Genomic DNA, 17,622 nt, shown 5'->3' on the forward strand with positions numbered 1-17,622 from the left:
CTTACACTGCCACTTGCTGGCCGCACTTCCTTTTTATTGCTTTGTTTGTGTTTTGTTGATCATATGTCCTGCACTTCTCCCCCTCCCCTGGCACTTCTCCCCTTTTCCCCTCCCTGGACTTGTGCAATCTCAATGTCACTGGGCCTAGTAAGATCGTTCTCTTGTTCCCCCTTGTTCCATTCCCTTGCCTTGTTGCGCCTTGAAACACTTGTGTGTAGGAGCGCTATAAATAAAATGTCATATCATATCACCCTGAACTATTCTGAGATAGTGAGAGAAATGGAAGGGAAGAGAATTGAACCACCTCTTTTGGAGATAGCAAGTATCAAGCCTATTCTGTTATCATATTTCCACATACACTTTTCTATAATTTACCCCCTAAATAAATGTTGAGCAAAAGAGTTCTGCTTCAGCACCTTTCTTGATACATGTTCAGTTTGTGACATATTCTGTGAGAAGTGTGATCAGTATTCCTAGATATAATGGCCCACCTTGTTTGGAGAATTTTTTAACCTGCCAATGTAGATACAAGCCCCCAGATTCCAATTTAGAAACACAAGTAAGACTCCTGCTGAAAACCAACCCCAGCCCGTACCCAGGTATACTCTGGCTCGTCAGGTGATTCAACAGTCTTGTATCTTGTCTCTCTACCTGTCAAGCGCAAAACAATAACTGTCTCAAAGCGGCTCCTATTCTGAGGCTGATGAAGCACAGGCATTGCCCGCTCCTACAATCACGCCCCCTCCACCCCCTGTTGAGACCACAACAAGCTTTCCTTTCCATTGATCCTTAGCCTGGAAGATCAGAGAAAGGACCAATGAATGCCGGCCTCGGAATAATTCCATTGAGGCTTCAAGTGCCAGAATCGGCAACTGTAGAGACAAAGGTGACAGTCAGCCACCAATAAATCTTGACTAAGAACCAGCTCCGGAGTGACTGGGAGAAAGAAGGCACAGAACTGAATTACCCTTCCACCCGACTTATTCATATCCATAGAATAGACACATTCTACGACTCCATGGAAGCCAGACCCAGCTATCTTCCAGGAAAACCCTGCATGGTTGGATCCAGGAAGCCAGGTGGATGAAGTTTTCTTCCTGACCTCAGAGGAGGAGCCAGTGACCAAACCCACCAGGGAATGGGCTGTAGTTCCAGTTTTTAGCGAGCAAGCGTGCACTTATGACCCTAGAGAACGCATTGGAGATTGTCACAGGACCACTGCAAAGGTTTGTATCTGGTGGTGACCAAGAAGCATTTCTCTGAAACTGCCAAAGTAATACTGAGATCACCAAGTGAGAAAACACATCATGGCCCCAATACATTGCCCCACTGTTCACTGGGGTGCTACATCATACTTCTGCAATCCTTAACACTGATGGACAAAGGCAGTACAAAACACTGTGGGATGTGATCCTGAAAGGCCTGGGATTTGATAGAGTATCAAGAACAGCCCAGGGAAATCATCCTCTCATCCCAATAGATCCCTGAGGCAGATGTTATGCTGAATGCAGTTTGTTCTGGATAAAGGGTTGGGAAACCTGATGGTAGAAGAGGTTAAATCCAGGTTGTGGGGGAGTAGTTCCTGAATTCCCCATGCAGCAAACCATTTACAGTGCTCCACCAAGGAGTTACATGAGCCATTACTGGAAACCGCAATCCAAACAACTGCAGGTTTCCAACAAGCCCATTAGTGGTGACCAGTCCCAAATATCAGAAAATCCTATATTCGTACAACTAAAGACCCTGCCTGAATTCCACAAGTGCCCTTCACTAGCACTAGCAAAGGTGGTGTTCATTTTAGTTTGATTCTCTGAAGTCTAGTGATTCCTGAGACTAAAACGTAGCCCCCTAATTTCTATAAATAAACACCTATCGGATGCCTGTGGAATTTGAGGCATATGGCAAGGGTCTCTCCCAGGGCAAATAATCTCAGAACAAATGGACCACAGTTACTGCACCCTCGTAGTGCCCCATCTGGAATTGGATGACTGGTGGCTAGACCAGCACGGCTGGAGGCAATAGGAGACACTGAGCTAAATGATTTGCTTGCCCACGGCCGAACAGGAAAGAACTACTACCTAACCACCAAGATAGGATAGAGTTCAGTGTCATTACCTTGTTCTGGAAGTTGGTAGGTTGTAATCAGTCTTGGACCCTGCATACATGGACCAACAGATACTGAACCAGTGCTTCCCTGTGAGCTGTGCACATGGGGATTAAGACATATATCCCAAAGTACACTTACATTTCTCTGTCGGAGACCAACCTTTCCAATTCAAGGTAGCACTGATGTCTAGACTCTCAGCGGAAGTCATCCTTGGCGCTGGCATTGAGAACATAGACACCTGATTGAGAAAACCATGTATGAACACATTGAACCAGATACATTGGAAAGCAGAGATGTTGAGAAAGAAGAAAGTGATGGTTGGTCTGGAGGAATCTAGAGAAGATTAAAATGGCTGCAGAATTATTTGTGCTCTAATAATCTCAGTCCAAAACCACCAAAGTCTTTCAGCATCGCCTAAGGATGCAGTGGTAGGGGCCTAAAGGGAAGGTGGGAGATGTGTGATAAAGTGCCCTTTCAAAGCCGTAAGGTGGGTGGTGGTGTTGCCAAGGGGCCCAAATGCTGCCACATGCCTTGTGAAAGAAATTGATTAGATACCCTTAATTTAAAGTTGGCTTTATACCTTGTGTGTCCAACCACCAGGATGGACAGTCTGACCTGGACTTCAATCATCTTTGTATGTGTTATTTGTTCCTTTTTCTTTCTGTTTGCATATGCAAGGTCAGTGAAGATATCCAGGACCATCCTACAATATTCTCTGAGAAACAGAGTGTGGAAGAGCAAGCGTGTAAAATATCCCCCAACAAGAGATCGGGGTTTGTGGGAAATGTAACTTGCACATCGTGGAGGAATATTTCTTGCTTGTCAAAATGTGGGTTACAGTTCAAATGAGCACGTGAGGCATGTCTACAATCACACTTCACATGTGTTTAATCAAATCTACAAATGACAGGCAACCTATATAGCATTATTTGTAATCTAACTGCACATCTGACATGGCAGACATAAATTCAGGAGAGTTTTTAAAATCTCTTACAACAGGCTCAGCCATGGAGTCACTGTGCCCTTCGCAATCACACTATCTGTAAAAGTACATTTGTTTTTCATCAAATAATTAGCAACTTTGAAGGATGCCTCTGTAACAGCATTTGCATTGCAGCATTTAGTTTACCTACATTTTAGGATCGCAGATAGCTTCCTTTTGGAAAATTATTTTATTAATGCGTCTTTTATTGCAAGTTTGTCAATAAGAATTGCTCTTTGTAAGATTTGTCAGTGCTCACATTTGAACTACATAACAGGTGTCTGTTGACTTTATTCATGTTGTGGAAAAAGCGAATTAATTGTACAAAAATGCTTAAACACAATCGAGATTGTTCTTGTTAAGACTCCAGGGGCCTCATTACGAGGAGGGCGGTAAGGGGTTAACAGTGCCAATAAAGGTGCCGGAGCCGTTAACCCCTTACCGCCCCATTACGAGGTCCGCTCGCGTGGCCCGCTCAGGACGCCTGGTTTTACCAAACGTCCTTAGCGGGTCCCACGAGCGGCCCAGCATGCTAACAACGCAACGGGCCCCTCATTAACGGGCCCGTTGTTAGCATGCTCCCCATTCCCATTGAGCCCTATGGGGGCTCAAATGGGAATGGGGATGGACCAGGTCCGGGTTCCTTGAATGGGGAAATAGCGGGCCCTCCAAGGTCGGAATTCATTACTAAGGGCATGGCTACCTCCAAACTTGTAATGAGGCCCCAGGACTTACTAGAAGGTTATGGGACTGAAAAGCTCAGAAGACTGCCCACTGTGAGAACTATTTTGGTTGAATCTCAAATATTAGGTGTAGTTTTCTTTAGAGTACACCCTCCTTCAAATAAACACATTCAGTGGATCTTGTTTCATTTTATTTATTTCCCTGCTAATGTATAAATATGATGTTTACTCGCATTGTAAAATAAATGTTCACATGCACCAAGAGTAAATTGGGTCAACACCCTCAAACTAATGCGATAGAGACAAGTAACACTGAAAAGCAGTTTGGCAAAGCTTTCACTTCTGACTGGGGAAAGCATACATCGTGAGGAACACCAAGTTTGTATTGCACTAAGCTGATTTATCAGTAGATACTGTCATCCAAAGGTGGTACAACCCACATGGAAGCCAGCATGTTCTATGGCTACCTTAAGATGTCCATTGTTTCACTATTTTTATTAAAAGGTTGGTGATTCATTGGAGTCTGGCACGTGCTGTATGCCCATGCCAACTAATGGGCTTCTGGAGCCACAGTTACAGGGAAGCGGAATGAATGGAGTGCAGTTTCACATGGCCTGCATCTTTGATAACACAGGTGCTGGTGCTTATAGTTTATATTATGACTTCTTCCCCTTTCCCCTTAAATAATCCCATTGGCATTTCTGTTCAACACTCTTGTCTTTAGGAACAATTCAGTTTATGTAGGACTAACTGGTGGGCAAATATCTAAGACATGCCCCTTAAACTCTAGATGCCTACACATCTGTAAATTAACAAGGGGTATCTATGACCTTGGGCCCTTTGTCATTATTGAAGTAATCTTGGAATTTTAGAACATCTTTGTTATGTGTATTAAACGTTGCTGTTCTTCCTCTCATTTTAGATTAATTGATCATATTTTTTGCCCTTGGGCCTCTTAGTATGAATTAGTATTTGAACCGTTGAGGAAGCACTGAAACACTATGAAGAGTAGTTTAGTCTTCAATACACAAAAGTGGTACAAGCTTTGATGCTTTAATCCAATCTTGAACTAATTGATTTTACATAATCTTTAATCATGAGTGTACATTTACTTTTTGAGGATCTGTTATTTGATGGATTGTTGAGGATTTGTTCAAGGAAAGGTGTCAGATTTATTATCGTTTTGGATACCGTTGTTTTTATATAATATATTTGATGGCTGCTTTATGGATTTATATAAAAAGAATAAGCATTGCTTTGGTTGGACTTCTCCCCAGTTACACTACTGATGTCGCTTGAACTTTTAAAGTGTCTTGTATTAATGTAACTTTTTCTTTCTATAATAGCTCCTCTTGTTGCCACTGCTGTCTTTTCATTAAGACCCAAAGACAAGAAAGTCCTACGTGACAAAGACCTTCCGGATTTAGAAATAGCGAGCAGTGTTGTTGACGCTTACTCAGGTGAGTTGCAAAGGCAGAGGTGATATGTTGCGTTTGAAAAGCAACAGAGTAATTTCCACACTTCATTTGAGATTTTCAGGAATGTTTCTTGGAAGGAATATTGATAGACCTATTTCTGGCAACACTAGGAACAAACGTTTGTAATCTTTGTTCTGTTCCTACTTCTGTCTGCCTCTTCTTCCCCGTGTCTGTAATTTGTAGAGCAGATCTGTTAGTTGCACCTGTGTGTGCAGCCTGTCCTCTCTCTCCCTACAGTGCACATCTGCTCTTTGTCATTTCCCACTTCCTCTCCTGGAGGGCAAGTTGCCATGCTGCAGCCACATGCAGACAGCTTACCTACACCCACACACTCCCTGCACTTCCAAATCTTTTATGAGTTCAACCCCAAGGATACTTTAGAGGTGTGCTGCGCCCCTGTTCTCAGTGGCAGAGCAAAACACCCCAAAGGATGTACTAGATAGCATGGGTAAAGGAGTAGCATCCAATTAGTTACCAAAGTAGTCGTTTTTGATTTTCTTTTTTTATTGGTTATGGTTTAAAAAACCTTTAGTACTCTAAAAATAAATTGATAATTCATAACACCTCATATACATCATTGAAACATAGTCAACATTATTCACATTACTCACATAATTAAAACATTCACACAAAGAAATCGTAACCTCATAAAACCTGTTCTTGCACCTCGACATTTTATGAAGATATGCAAACTTTCCCACTCGAAACTGCATAAACACTTACAGAATAAAAAAGGCGTTATTGGATCATTAACTTTGCTTCAACAAGCTTAAAAAAGCTGCTACTGCTATGCCAACAGAGTTGTTTTCGCTATACAGACATCTGCACCAAAGATGTTCATCATTGCGCCAGTCAATGGAAAAGAACCATTTCCTCCGATCATTCAGTGCAGGACAGTACATAACCAAGTGTCTAGAAGTTTACTCGTTATCTTTTGCTCTTACAAAATCTACATGTTGATTCTGCTGATGTGATCAAACCTCTCCTGCAGAGTACTTCATTAGTTGGTAAAAGATTCCACCGAAATCTAAGCAGAACTGATCTGTAACGATTATTAGGGAATTGGACCAAATAGGGCGATAGTGTTTTTTTCTGTTCATGAATAAGATGTTAATGTTAATGGATATTTATAACACACACTGTCGCCACCATAGTGGTCCCCTGGCGCTCTGGCGGATCTGAAAGAAAGGGGGTAGATAAGGGCACGTTAGTAGGACAAAGTTTGGATAAAGAGCAAGGGCGCTGTGATGTGCTGTTGGCAGCTTCAGTTCGGTTAACACTGTTCGCTGAGCTTTTTGGAGTGGTATCTGGTCGGAGTCCATAGTGTGTTGTTGTGTAATGCTCTGTGTGGTGTGTTTGTTGTTGCGGTGTAGTGAAGTGCATGCGGGTTGCTGTGGTTTAAGAGGTATAGTTGTGTTTAGTTAGGGTTTGAGAGGCGTATGAAGAGGGGTGAGGTTTTAGTAGGGTTGGTTATTAGCATTGTCTGAAGAAACTCATACTCGTATTGTGTGCCTTTCAAGATTTAGACACATTTCTTCCTTACAATGATCTAGTTTCAGCATGACAAGGCTGTCTCTCATCTTTGTCCATATGTTGCGCTAGTCAGTCTCTACAACTCTATCTTTGTTGTTACTCAGGCCAGCCCCTACATCCCAGTCTGTTCCTTCATGCAAACTGGTCCCAGTGGATCTATCTAGTTGTGACCTATGCCCATACCCATAGATCTTTCTGTGTGCGACACGCTACAGTTCAGTCCTTACTGGCATGCCTTGATTGACACAAGTGAATCACCATACCTATGTCTCAGATGATATTTGTTGTGTGTGCATTGGGTTAGTCATTTTGGAAGTCAATACATCTCCAGGAATACTGCTAGGGTTTCGTGTATGTCAGTCTAGTGCATTCCATAGTGCATTCCATCTTCTACTTACTTGCTTGGGTGTGGGTTTCTTAGTGTATCGCTAGTGGTTGCATTTTGGCTGGCGGGTTAGCTTATATGGACGGGTTGGTTTGAAGATGGTTGTCTTGTGAGCGTGAGATAATAGTAGGATAGTAATAGTTGGATATTGTGGATGCACAGTTGCGTTGGGTTGGGGTTCACACATGGGTCATGTTGTCATGTCTGTCAGGTGGATGCTTGGTAGTGGGTAAGGTTGATAGTTGTGCCTGTTGTTTGTGTCAGCTATTTTTCTGGCCTGATTGGGTTGTTGCTCGTGGTCAGTTCAGCCTTGCATTGTCTCTTTAGTTCTTGCGGGTGGTCCCCTTCTCTGTCTGTTCTAGGTGTTATCTGTACCGTCATGGGTCTGTCAACTGGTTCTCTTTGCATTTTCGGTTTTATTGTTTCAGTTGTTTCCCTCTGGCTCCGAGGTCTTGAAGAGCCAGGTTTTTAGTAGTTTTCTGAATTTTAGGTGGTCTTTTGTGTTTATTTCTTTCGGGATGTTGTTCCAGGTTTTTGCTGCCAGGTGGGAGAAGGAGGAGCCCCCAGGTTATTTCCTGGCGTAAGGCTTTGGTTGCAGGCAGATTTCGTTGCTTGATCTAAGGAGTCTCGTCGACTTGTAGATGGTTATTTTCTTTTGTAGGAAAATTCTGTTCCCTGGCCGCTGATTGCCCTGTGTGTTATGCACATTGTTTTTGATAGTGATACGTTGTTTGATTAGTAGCTATGACATTTCCCCAATGTCTCAATCCAGTCTTTATCATGAAGGAGGTTTCTAACCTTAACAGGGTTAACCAAAAAAATGTCAGTGTCCAAGTTTAATTTCTTCAATCGATTTTCACATGATACACAAAGCTGAGCTATGTAATTGCAGGATCCACCCCCAGTGGTCCTGCTTCGTACATGAGCCCAGATCCTCATACAAAGAGGCAGCAACTGGTAGGTGCAATTCTTTATACAGGGACAATAAATTCCACTGTACACATGCTCTGATTGAAATCAGGCCTAGCTCAAATCTGAGAACTGCAAGGGAACAGCGTTTGAAACTTACAAGACCCTCCTCCATACCAGTAATAGTTGCTCTAACAAAAGAGAAGTCTTTTGAAGGAGAATTTGTCTTACATTACAATACCCCTGAGTGGCTGATATTGAGAAACCTACGTAAGTCATATTAGCTGATGGGCTAATCACACCATTTTCAAAAGACCAGATATAAGCGGCACTTTACTTCTAGTTAGAGCGAGAATTTCTGTTTTCTTCGAGTTGATAAGAAGACCATTATCCCTCGCAAAAGAGGAAAACTCTGACAGCAACCTTTTTCAGCCAACGCAGGAGTTGTCAAACAATACAAAATCATCCGCGTAGGCGAGCCAGGACACTTTCATATTGCCCCCTTTTGGGTGTAATTAACGTGGCTGAGCGCAAATAATCGTTTACATCAGAAACATAATGTTACATCTTCCACATCCACGTCCTCTACCTTACGAACTCCTATGTTTCCCACAGACTCACGTTTCCACACACCCACATTACGTAGCCCCCGAGGCTTGCCTCTGCACGTGCAGACAAGGCGACACCAGTGCACTCGTAATGTCAGGGGGGTCCATGGCAGACTTGGTGTCTATCGCCCTTCTCTCCGTTGGCAATGTAATTGGAGGTTCCCATTTGGCCGCAATCACCGTTGCCCATGTGGACCTGATCGTTACGTGAGGAGACCAAACGCAATCGGTATCACGTGACGACCCCCACACCTCAACGTTCCTTGTTGAACATCACGTGACTTTCCCCAATGGTTTAAATGCATTCAGAAACACCGACACGGTGCTTCACAGCTGGTCTTTCTCTTGGACATTGCTACGCTTCGAATCTACCAGGGAACTTTTGGTTACTCGACAATGGTTTTTCTTAACGGATTGCTCTCTCTACGCCCTGAACTTGCCTTGAACTCTATCGGAACTCTTGGTTACTCGACAACGGTCTGCTTAACGGATTGCTTTCTCTACGCCCTGAACTTGCTTTGAACACTATTGGAACTTTTGGTTACTCGACAACGGTCTGCCTAACGGAGTGTTTTCTTTGCCCTGAACTTGCCTTGATTAGCTCTGGAACTCTTGGTTTACTCGACCATGGCCTGATTAACGGATTTTCTCCACGAACCACGATTCTTTGGAACCTGTGCCTATGGCCTTTCACTAGGCGTTCGCCTGATCAAGCACTTCAAATCCCAGTGCTTACCGTCATCAACCAGAGGTTGTGGAAACCTATCCTAACCTGAGTTCAGGTCCAATCACTCTCCTTCCTTTCCGGGTGGACCCACAGTACACATACAGTGCACATAGGTAAGAATGTTTAGTTTCTATTTCTAGATACCCTGTGAATTGCATTTCGCCCTGTACTAATCCCTCCTTGCCTTACAGCGCTCAAAGGGTCCTTCCGGCAGTTCCTGACTCAAGCCTCGACGAACTACCACACCTGTGGCTCCAAGGATTGCACAGGCAGGTATTCATATCTGCACGACCGGCAACTTTGTAACACATAAAGGTTAAAGAGACAGGCGGCCAGCATACATCCCTGCCTGGGCCCAGAAGGTGTGGGGATACGCCTTGACACAGCTCCATCTCTATTCAGCCGGACATGGATTCCAGAATTATCGCAAAGTCTTATTATTACTTTTAACAAACATGTGGCACACCCCAACTAGCCAACACCCCCAATAATCTTGTGCGATCAACACGATCAAATCCAGATGGACAACATACATGCAGCCAGCGGGGATAGACCAAGCTAATTCCTGTATATCCCTCAGGGCCAGACCATTAAGATTTGTGGAATGAGCCTTACGGAAGCCCGCTGAAATTTCGAGAGCCTGTTGGATGAGGTGGCCCATGCTTCAAGATGTTGTATTAAGAGGGACGCAGAGATCTTGCTTTCCACATCGAACAAAGAGATGGGTCTATCATTTCTAGGATCTGATCTTGCGCCACCCTCTTAAAAATAGGAACAACATGGGCCATCTGCCATGATTTTGGGAATATAGTCGAGGTAATCACGCTCTTAAAATGTATAACCAAAGCGTTAGCTCAATTAACTGGGTCCGCCTTTAAGGTGTTATTAGTGAGGCCATTAGGCCCGGCAGCCCTTGAGGGATTGCTGAGAGCGGTCAGTTCTTGCACCCTATTCACTTCTACTCGTATTGGTGAGTATGGTGTCACAACACCACCAATCTGAGTTGAGTTGAACAGTGGCTTAGCTTTACCTGGGGCATATAAAACTGAAAAAAAATCAACCCATATAGGCTCAGCTGGGAGGTGATGAGAGGCATATTGCCCATTAATCAAAGACCAAAAAGCGCCCATGTCCTTTTTAATTAGGTCTTGAAGCATCATTTCAGCATCTCTCTGTAATAGGGTTGATCGTCTAAGTTTACACAAATTCCTATATTTTTGTTTTACAGCTTTGCAGCTAACCATCTGCAAGGCAATAGGTATGGTAGAACTCGTGATTGCTTTAATGGTACGTCTCATATCTGCTTTCATAAGGGCTAACTCATCATCAAAGACATGTAGATGTTTCCGAGATGTTTTCTGCAAATTAAAACCAGGATTATTCAATAAAGCAACCATCAATTCTTCAATTAGTGTATCAAAATACTCCACATCAGAAACTTCCATTTTCCATTCCAGTGTCGTATGACACATTGCCGATTTAAATTAATTAGTTATGAGGCCTATATTATGTGGTGTAAGGAATTCATGGTGGCAACAGTAAAGACAGACACAAGTGATCACAGTTCAAGGGTGTTTATTAAACTATATATGCGCGTTGGAAAAACGCCTAATCTAAGCCTAAATCTAAGATGGTAGTAAGCTTCAACCATCAAATAATAATAAGGCAGTCCTAGTGACGTCTTGTCAAATAAAAGGGCCTATACTAAGAAAAACCTATTGCCAATCCTTACGCTAAATACAAACAAAGAGCGTGGGAAAGGATTCATAGGAAAGAAAGAAGTGTTCACAAATAATAAATCAGGATGCGGTAGTCAGGTCTCCCTTCCCTACGTTTTGAGCACGGGACAATGTAGGACTCTGGAGCACAGCACACAATCGAGCTTTCCCAGCATGTGCCAACAGTTCCGCTTACAGCTCATCAGGGCCTTCAGTGGGTAAGTCTCTTTTCTATAAAAAGTCTCTTGCTTCTGAGGACCTTTTGGCTTTAACAAAATAATAAACAAAGTTCCTTTCTGCTTGCATGTTGGGTGATGCCTTTTCACCCCTGGATCCCCCCTCTTCTGGGCTTAGATCCTTAAGAAGTCTTTAGCTGTATCAGGCCCTTCGGTATTCAAACGTCTCTTGTTTCCGAGGGTCTCATTAGCTCCAAAAATATGAAACAACGGGTCAACAATAATAAACCAAAGTTCTTCTCTGATTGTCTGCTTTTTGCGTTTGGGTGATAGCTCTTCACCCCTGGGTCCCCTTCTTCCCGGCTCAGGCTCCTCTTGATTTTTAGCCTCCCTCTGCCATGTTCACTATGGCTTTTAACACTATTTTCTTTGTGACATCGATTTGATTCACGAATCTTAATGTCTTTTTTGAACAGTTCACGCTGGACATCCCTCTGCCGGGTTCACTCTTGTCAACACACTATTCATTGGGACTTCAGGCTTCGCCCCCTTTTATCGACATCGCTCGGTCGGGTTAACTTTTGCCAAATTTACAATGTGGGATTCGCTTCTCTTAGTGTCAGAATCATTTGTCGGTCAAAGGCTTTCAACTGTAGAGGATTTTACTAGACCACTGTATGATCGCTTTGACCACCTTCTCGCCTTTTTCCCAAGGCCTTCTGGTTACGGTAGTTCAACAACAGGGTAATTGCCCAGAGTTTCCCGAGTAAGCACCCACGTGGTGCTTGACTTTTCTATGCTGGCTTTCCCCTTGTGTATCAACAGTTCTATGTACTTTCTTTAATCAGTTGCTTTCGGCTTCCGTTCAACACAGTTCGGTTTCTTATCAGCAATCCCCTCGACTCACCAGCTGTAATGAACCGCTTGGCTTTTCTTGTCTCTGTAGTCAAGGCCTGGGACCATGGGGCCAAGCGTCTCTCCCCAGTTTGGTTGTCAGCGGAGGAGGATCCCGTGTTCCGTTGACATCTGCTGCAACACGCGCTGGCTATAGCTCGCGGTCTAACGATTCCTTTTGCGGAGGTATCACAGGCCTTGGTCGGAAAGGACAAGGTCACTTCTCTCATTGGCACCCTCTCAATATGTGCCATTGTTCTCCTCTTGAACTGCCATGCTGAGTTAGCTCTCTCATTGTGCGATCTGCCTTGCTCCTCTTGTATTCTCGTGCTCCACCTTTTATCCCTGTGGGGAAGGGAAAGAGCTGTCAGTTGTGTGTGTGATTCTCGTCAAGTGCCTGACTTTGCCTGTCCCTGGTGTTGGGACATTTTAGGTAAACGGCCCTAGAGTCAGATTGTGATTTTCCCAGGCGTGTGAAAGTGTTAGTGTCGGAAAGAGGGGTTTTGTCATCAAGAATTATACCTTTGATCCTAAGGGGATTGGTGGACTCAGAAGGGTGCGATTGGTAGGGTTTGTGAAAACAGGAATAACCAGAGTTTTTAACGTGACTGAAACAGGGGGAATTGTGGGAATAGTAGTGTGTTGTTGATGCAATATACTTTGGTTTCAGAAAAGAATAATCAAAAGGACGTGAAGAAGAATGACCAGGAGCATTCAAGTAGGTTACAGGAAAACAGGGACTCTGGGAGATGTGATTTCCAAATTCTACAGGATTGTTGGGTTTAGACAAGGGGGATGCAATGTGAGGAGGGGAGGCCAATGTGGTTTAGCCTACTAAAGCCTCAGGTACTCGGTCTTCCTCAAATATTATTCGGTATAATACCACGCCTCACCTGGGAAATTTCTCCAAACACAACCCTGGGTCTCCCTATCCAGGTGATTCTCTCTCGCTCGTCTGCCTCTAGTGTTGGGGTCTGAGAGCATGGATCCTTCCAAGGCCACCTGAAGAAGGGATTCTCAAGGCTGGCTTGGGATAATACCATCAGGTTTCTCACAGTGGGGACCACCGAACAGCATTTCTTTTTTTTAATTTTAATAATTTTTTTGTTTATTATGGTATGTAGTATACAATCATAAAGTCATAACTTCATAAACATAATGCAGTGAATCCTTAACAATAGTGTAGATTAAACAATGATAAAAGAAAGTGTTCTGAGGGAACAAGTAATTTAGTACACTGTGTATAATTAAGAGTTCAACACATGAGGAACAAAAGTGTCAATGCAATTGAAAACATACACGAAACAACCATAGCACAGAATTGTGCTAAACTTATTATAGAACGATTTCTGCATTATTATGTCTTACGTGGGGGAAGACAAACACAAGACTAACAATGACAAACACGAGATGTGAGGGGGGGGAAAGAGGGGAGGTAGATATCAATGAAGAGAGGCACCTTGGCATATATTACAATAAATATACAGTTGAGTGATCGGATCAATATTAGCATAGAAAAATCATGGGGGCATCAAATGAGTAGAGCTTTCGTCACACCAACCGAACAGCATTTCTACTTGCAGTAACTTTCAAGTTAGTGGGTCCCACCAATGACTTCTCTCGTGCTTTGTGAAATTGGCCCTTAACATACAAAGATCACTCCAAGTATTTTTTGTAATAGTGAAGTCTGAACAAAGGTCAACAAAGATATAATCTAAAGTGGATTTCTGACACCCAGAGACCAAGTGTATGAATCACTATTGTTCCCCCGAATCTGACCATTTAATAAATTAAAACCCAGAATGCTGGTGGCACAACACCACTGCAAGCCAGCTTGGGAATTAAAATCTGGGTCTAAGAAGTCCGAGGGAAATATCCCACTGATGACAGTTCAGGTCAGGGAAGAGGCAATTGGAATTTAAATCACCAGCCAAAATTACATGTCTACAACCAAAACTGCATGCTCACCAGGTTGTGTGCCAGTTTCTTTTGTGTTGAGAAGCATTAACTCCACTATCTTTCTCCCTACGCCCATACTACGCATACACAAAGATCTTGTTACTTTTTTGAGTTTGCTAATGCAATTTTATGCTGTATGTACTCATTCAGCCAAGGAGAGAGAGTCCAAATATTTGAATATCAAACCTGACAATTGTGAGATATTGTGGCTAAATATTGCAATATGGAAAGTCCCATGGAAAGTTTTTTTCAGAAGTGTCTTTCGGCAATAGAATGTTGATGAAACTTCGCCATATTGGGCATGAGTGTCCGGATTTGGACAAATCAGTGACCTGCCTAATTGGGTGTACTTTCATGGACCAGAATGAAAGCCAGAAGAAATAAAGTTTGTCTTATCCTATGTATTATTAATATCATTATTATTATAATTGTTCTTTTATAACGTGCTTAATTCCAGAGATTGGTTTCCAAGCGTGGGATCGAGATTCGAACCTTGTTTCCAAGACAAACGTGTTGCCCCTGAGCTATCCCCCCTCAGCAAGGTAAAGACAGACAGGCACTTTTCACCTGCCTTTGACCTATGCAAAACCTAATGCTGTGCTTATCAACATCCCCCTAGACTCCAACCACTTCCAATTTCTGGCTTATTACAGTGCAGATAATATCGGGGACGCATGGTTTGTAATTTGGGGTCAATGTGTGAAACACCCTGATGAAATACTTATATGTCGTTCCATGTTCATACAAGTTATAGTATCCTATAGTGGGGGGCGTGAAGAGGAAGGATTTCTTGTAGTTATTCCACTATCATTCACATCTAGAGTAGAGTGTAATGTCTATTGTTGATGGTCTTCTGATTCATATTGTGCTATCAAACATTGTGCTGATATTTGGACAGGGCAGTGGTGTTTTTAAGGTATCCATTCTTCTTTTTAATAAACAATTCTACTCATGCTAGGATGTTACCTTGTGATGCATAATGGTTTCTTCTTCCCCTTCTACTTCTCAAATTCAATGTATTTTCCTGTATGAACTCATTATATGGGCATTGGTTAATGTTAGGGAGAATTCTCATTTCTGTGCTAATTCCCTTCAACCTTAGAGACACCCAGGTATTTTGCTGGACAGAGGACTTTTTAATTTTAACCCTGGAGTTAATGAGACCTTTTTTTAACTCTCAAGTTTTTACCTGATTTGGGTTATGTGTTTTCACTGTTTTTGGATCTGACAAACTCCACAGGCACCTGCTTTTTGTATGGTGACACACAGCACCTTCACTGCAGTGTCACTGAGAAATCCTTTCTCCAGCATGGGGTCTGGCATCCTCAGATTTTTACCGCACGTTCAAGTGTTGGGAGTCCTCGTGCAATAGCTCTCGAGCATTTACTGCGTTTTGCGCTTTTTCAAAGAGATTTATCTCATTTTTCGGTTTAATCGAGCCTCTACTTCCGATCAACGAGGACCCGTTTCGGATTTATCTACGCCCCTCAAGTGTGAAGTTTCCGTCGAGTTACGCTTCTTGGAGGATTCCAGAAGTTTCCGAGGCCTACCTCGCGGACGAGAAGAACATGGCCCAGGAGAAGGGAAGCTCGACTCCCGGCAAACTGTTCAGGATCTGCCCTGGATGCAACCTACAAAATGTGTTCAAGGAGGACGAGCATTCGAAATGCCTTTACTGCCTCCACGAGGACAAAACGCATGTGGAGAAGGACTGTGCGTTTTGCATGAACATGTTGGATCGGACTATGAGGGATCGTTGGACCCGTCTCTCCAACTGGCTGGAAGGCAAGAGCCCAGCAGGTGAGAAGAAGAAGAAGAAGTCAGAGCGGTCTTCTAAGTCCTATGAGGGCCCCCCATCGACGGGGGCCCAACAGAAGGCAAAGCACTGTGAGTCCGCGGGCACCAGGAGCTCCGAACGGTCGGGCTCCTCAGCTGCCAGGCAGGGCGCACCTTCACCGACGCCATCAACCACGAGCCAACGCTCTGGCTCGGGGAAGAGGAAATCCGAGAACCCGGCTAAGCTTCTGGTGAGGCACCGGTCGATCTCTAAGGAACCGGACGAGGGGGAGCGAGGCAGAGACTCTCCCCCTAAGGTGGAGGCCTCAAGCACGCCCAAGGTGGTGAAGGCCTTGATTCACACGGCTAAGGCCTCTATCGAGGGAGTCGCGGCAGCCCTGGCGAAGCCTGTGGAGGCTATCCCAGTGGAGGCGACCTCGGGGCCCAGAGTTTCCCTGCCTCCGCGGAGGGAATCCTCTTTTAAGCCCATCGAGAAGACCCCCGCGAAGACCTCGGTGGAAAAAGAGGGGGGGTGGTGGCGGTTACGGACACGAACACAACCTCCGAGGAGGAACTGACCGAGAATTTGGAAGAGGCCCGGTCCCACGGGAGGAATCCCGATGAGGGGGACGACAAGAGCGAGGGTGGCAATGAGGACGAGGTTCTCGTGGATGAGGAGCAACCATTGCACCCTTCACGCCCGTCGCAGCCCGAGCAGCAGGACAACTCAGCGGCCATTTTGACAGCAATCCAAGCCTTATGCACGGAGATAAGGACGAGACTGCCCCTACCCCTGACGGACGGCCCAGCTGAACCGGGTCCATTGGGAGCCCTCCAAACAAGAGGAGGAGAATTCATCCAGTGCCCCTTCAGCCCTCACGGCCTTCTCAGCCTTTGTCGCCTTCCCCGGTCCCGAGGGACGACACGGGAACAGACATGGCCATGATGGGGACGGATGACGACGGCGGTGACGACGGGACTGACCTCCCGTCTCCGATTCCTCGGGCGTCCCCGCCCGACGAGATTGGCTCCTTCCACACCATGATTGCGAGGGCATCTGAGCTTTTTTTTAGCTCTGCCCCGAAGAGAAGAAGAAGGAAGGCTTCCTCTACCAACGGTGCGAGGCCAAGAGGAAGATGGTCCTCACGGTGCCGTTGCTGAATGACATCTGGGACGAGGGACTTGCCCTCCTCAAGAACCTGTCCACGACACCTGCCAAGAGGGACCAGTACGAAAAGAAGTCCCGGGTCCCTGACGCCGCCCCGTTGTGCCTTAGGGCACAGCCGACCCCGGATTCGGTCGTCTCAGCAGCGGCCAAGAAGAAAGCGGGGGGGCATCGGCTTCAACTTCCCCACTGGACGGCGAGGGAAAGAAGCTGGACGCCATGGGACGACGAGTCATCTCGTCGGCAGCGACGACAATTAAGGCGGCCAACGCCCTAGCGATGGTGGCCCACTACAACAGGGAATTGTGGTACAGGATCGCCCCCCTGTTGGACTTCCTCCTGGACAACAAGAGGGCAGAGGCTCTGGTGATCCTACAGGAGGGTGAGGTGGCGTCAGACCAAGCCATAACTGTGGCCACGGACATTGCCGACACTGGTTTCCACCAGTTGGGCAACAGCGTTTGCCTTCGATGGCAGGGGTGGCTCAAGGCGACGGATTTCCGCCAGGACATGCAAGCCAAG

At 44.9% G+C, this 17,622-nt stretch overlaps 1 protein-coding gene across 2 annotated transcripts in view; it reads left to right on the top strand.

The window, feature by feature from the left end:
* The window catches only part of LOC138526459 (zinc finger protein 391-like), a 378,250-nt gene that overhangs the window by 90,812 nt on the left and 269,816 nt on the right, over positions 1-17,622 (top strand). For both annotated transcript variants that reach the window (XM_069637238.1, XM_069637237.1), the window contains exon 3: positions 5,119-5,232. In XM_069637238.1, the coding sequence (XP_069493339.1) occupies positions 5,119-5,232 (114 nt within the window). The remainder of the gene's footprint in view (positions 1-5,118; positions 5,233-17,622) is intronic.

Source organism: Ambystoma mexicanum, chromosome 7p, assembly GCF_040938575.1.
Source record: "Ambystoma mexicanum isolate Mex_15411 chromosome 7p, UKY_AmexF1_1, whole genome shotgun sequence".
Classification (NCBI taxonomy): Eukaryota; Metazoa; Chordata; class Amphibia; order Caudata; family Ambystomatidae; genus Ambystoma; species Ambystoma mexicanum.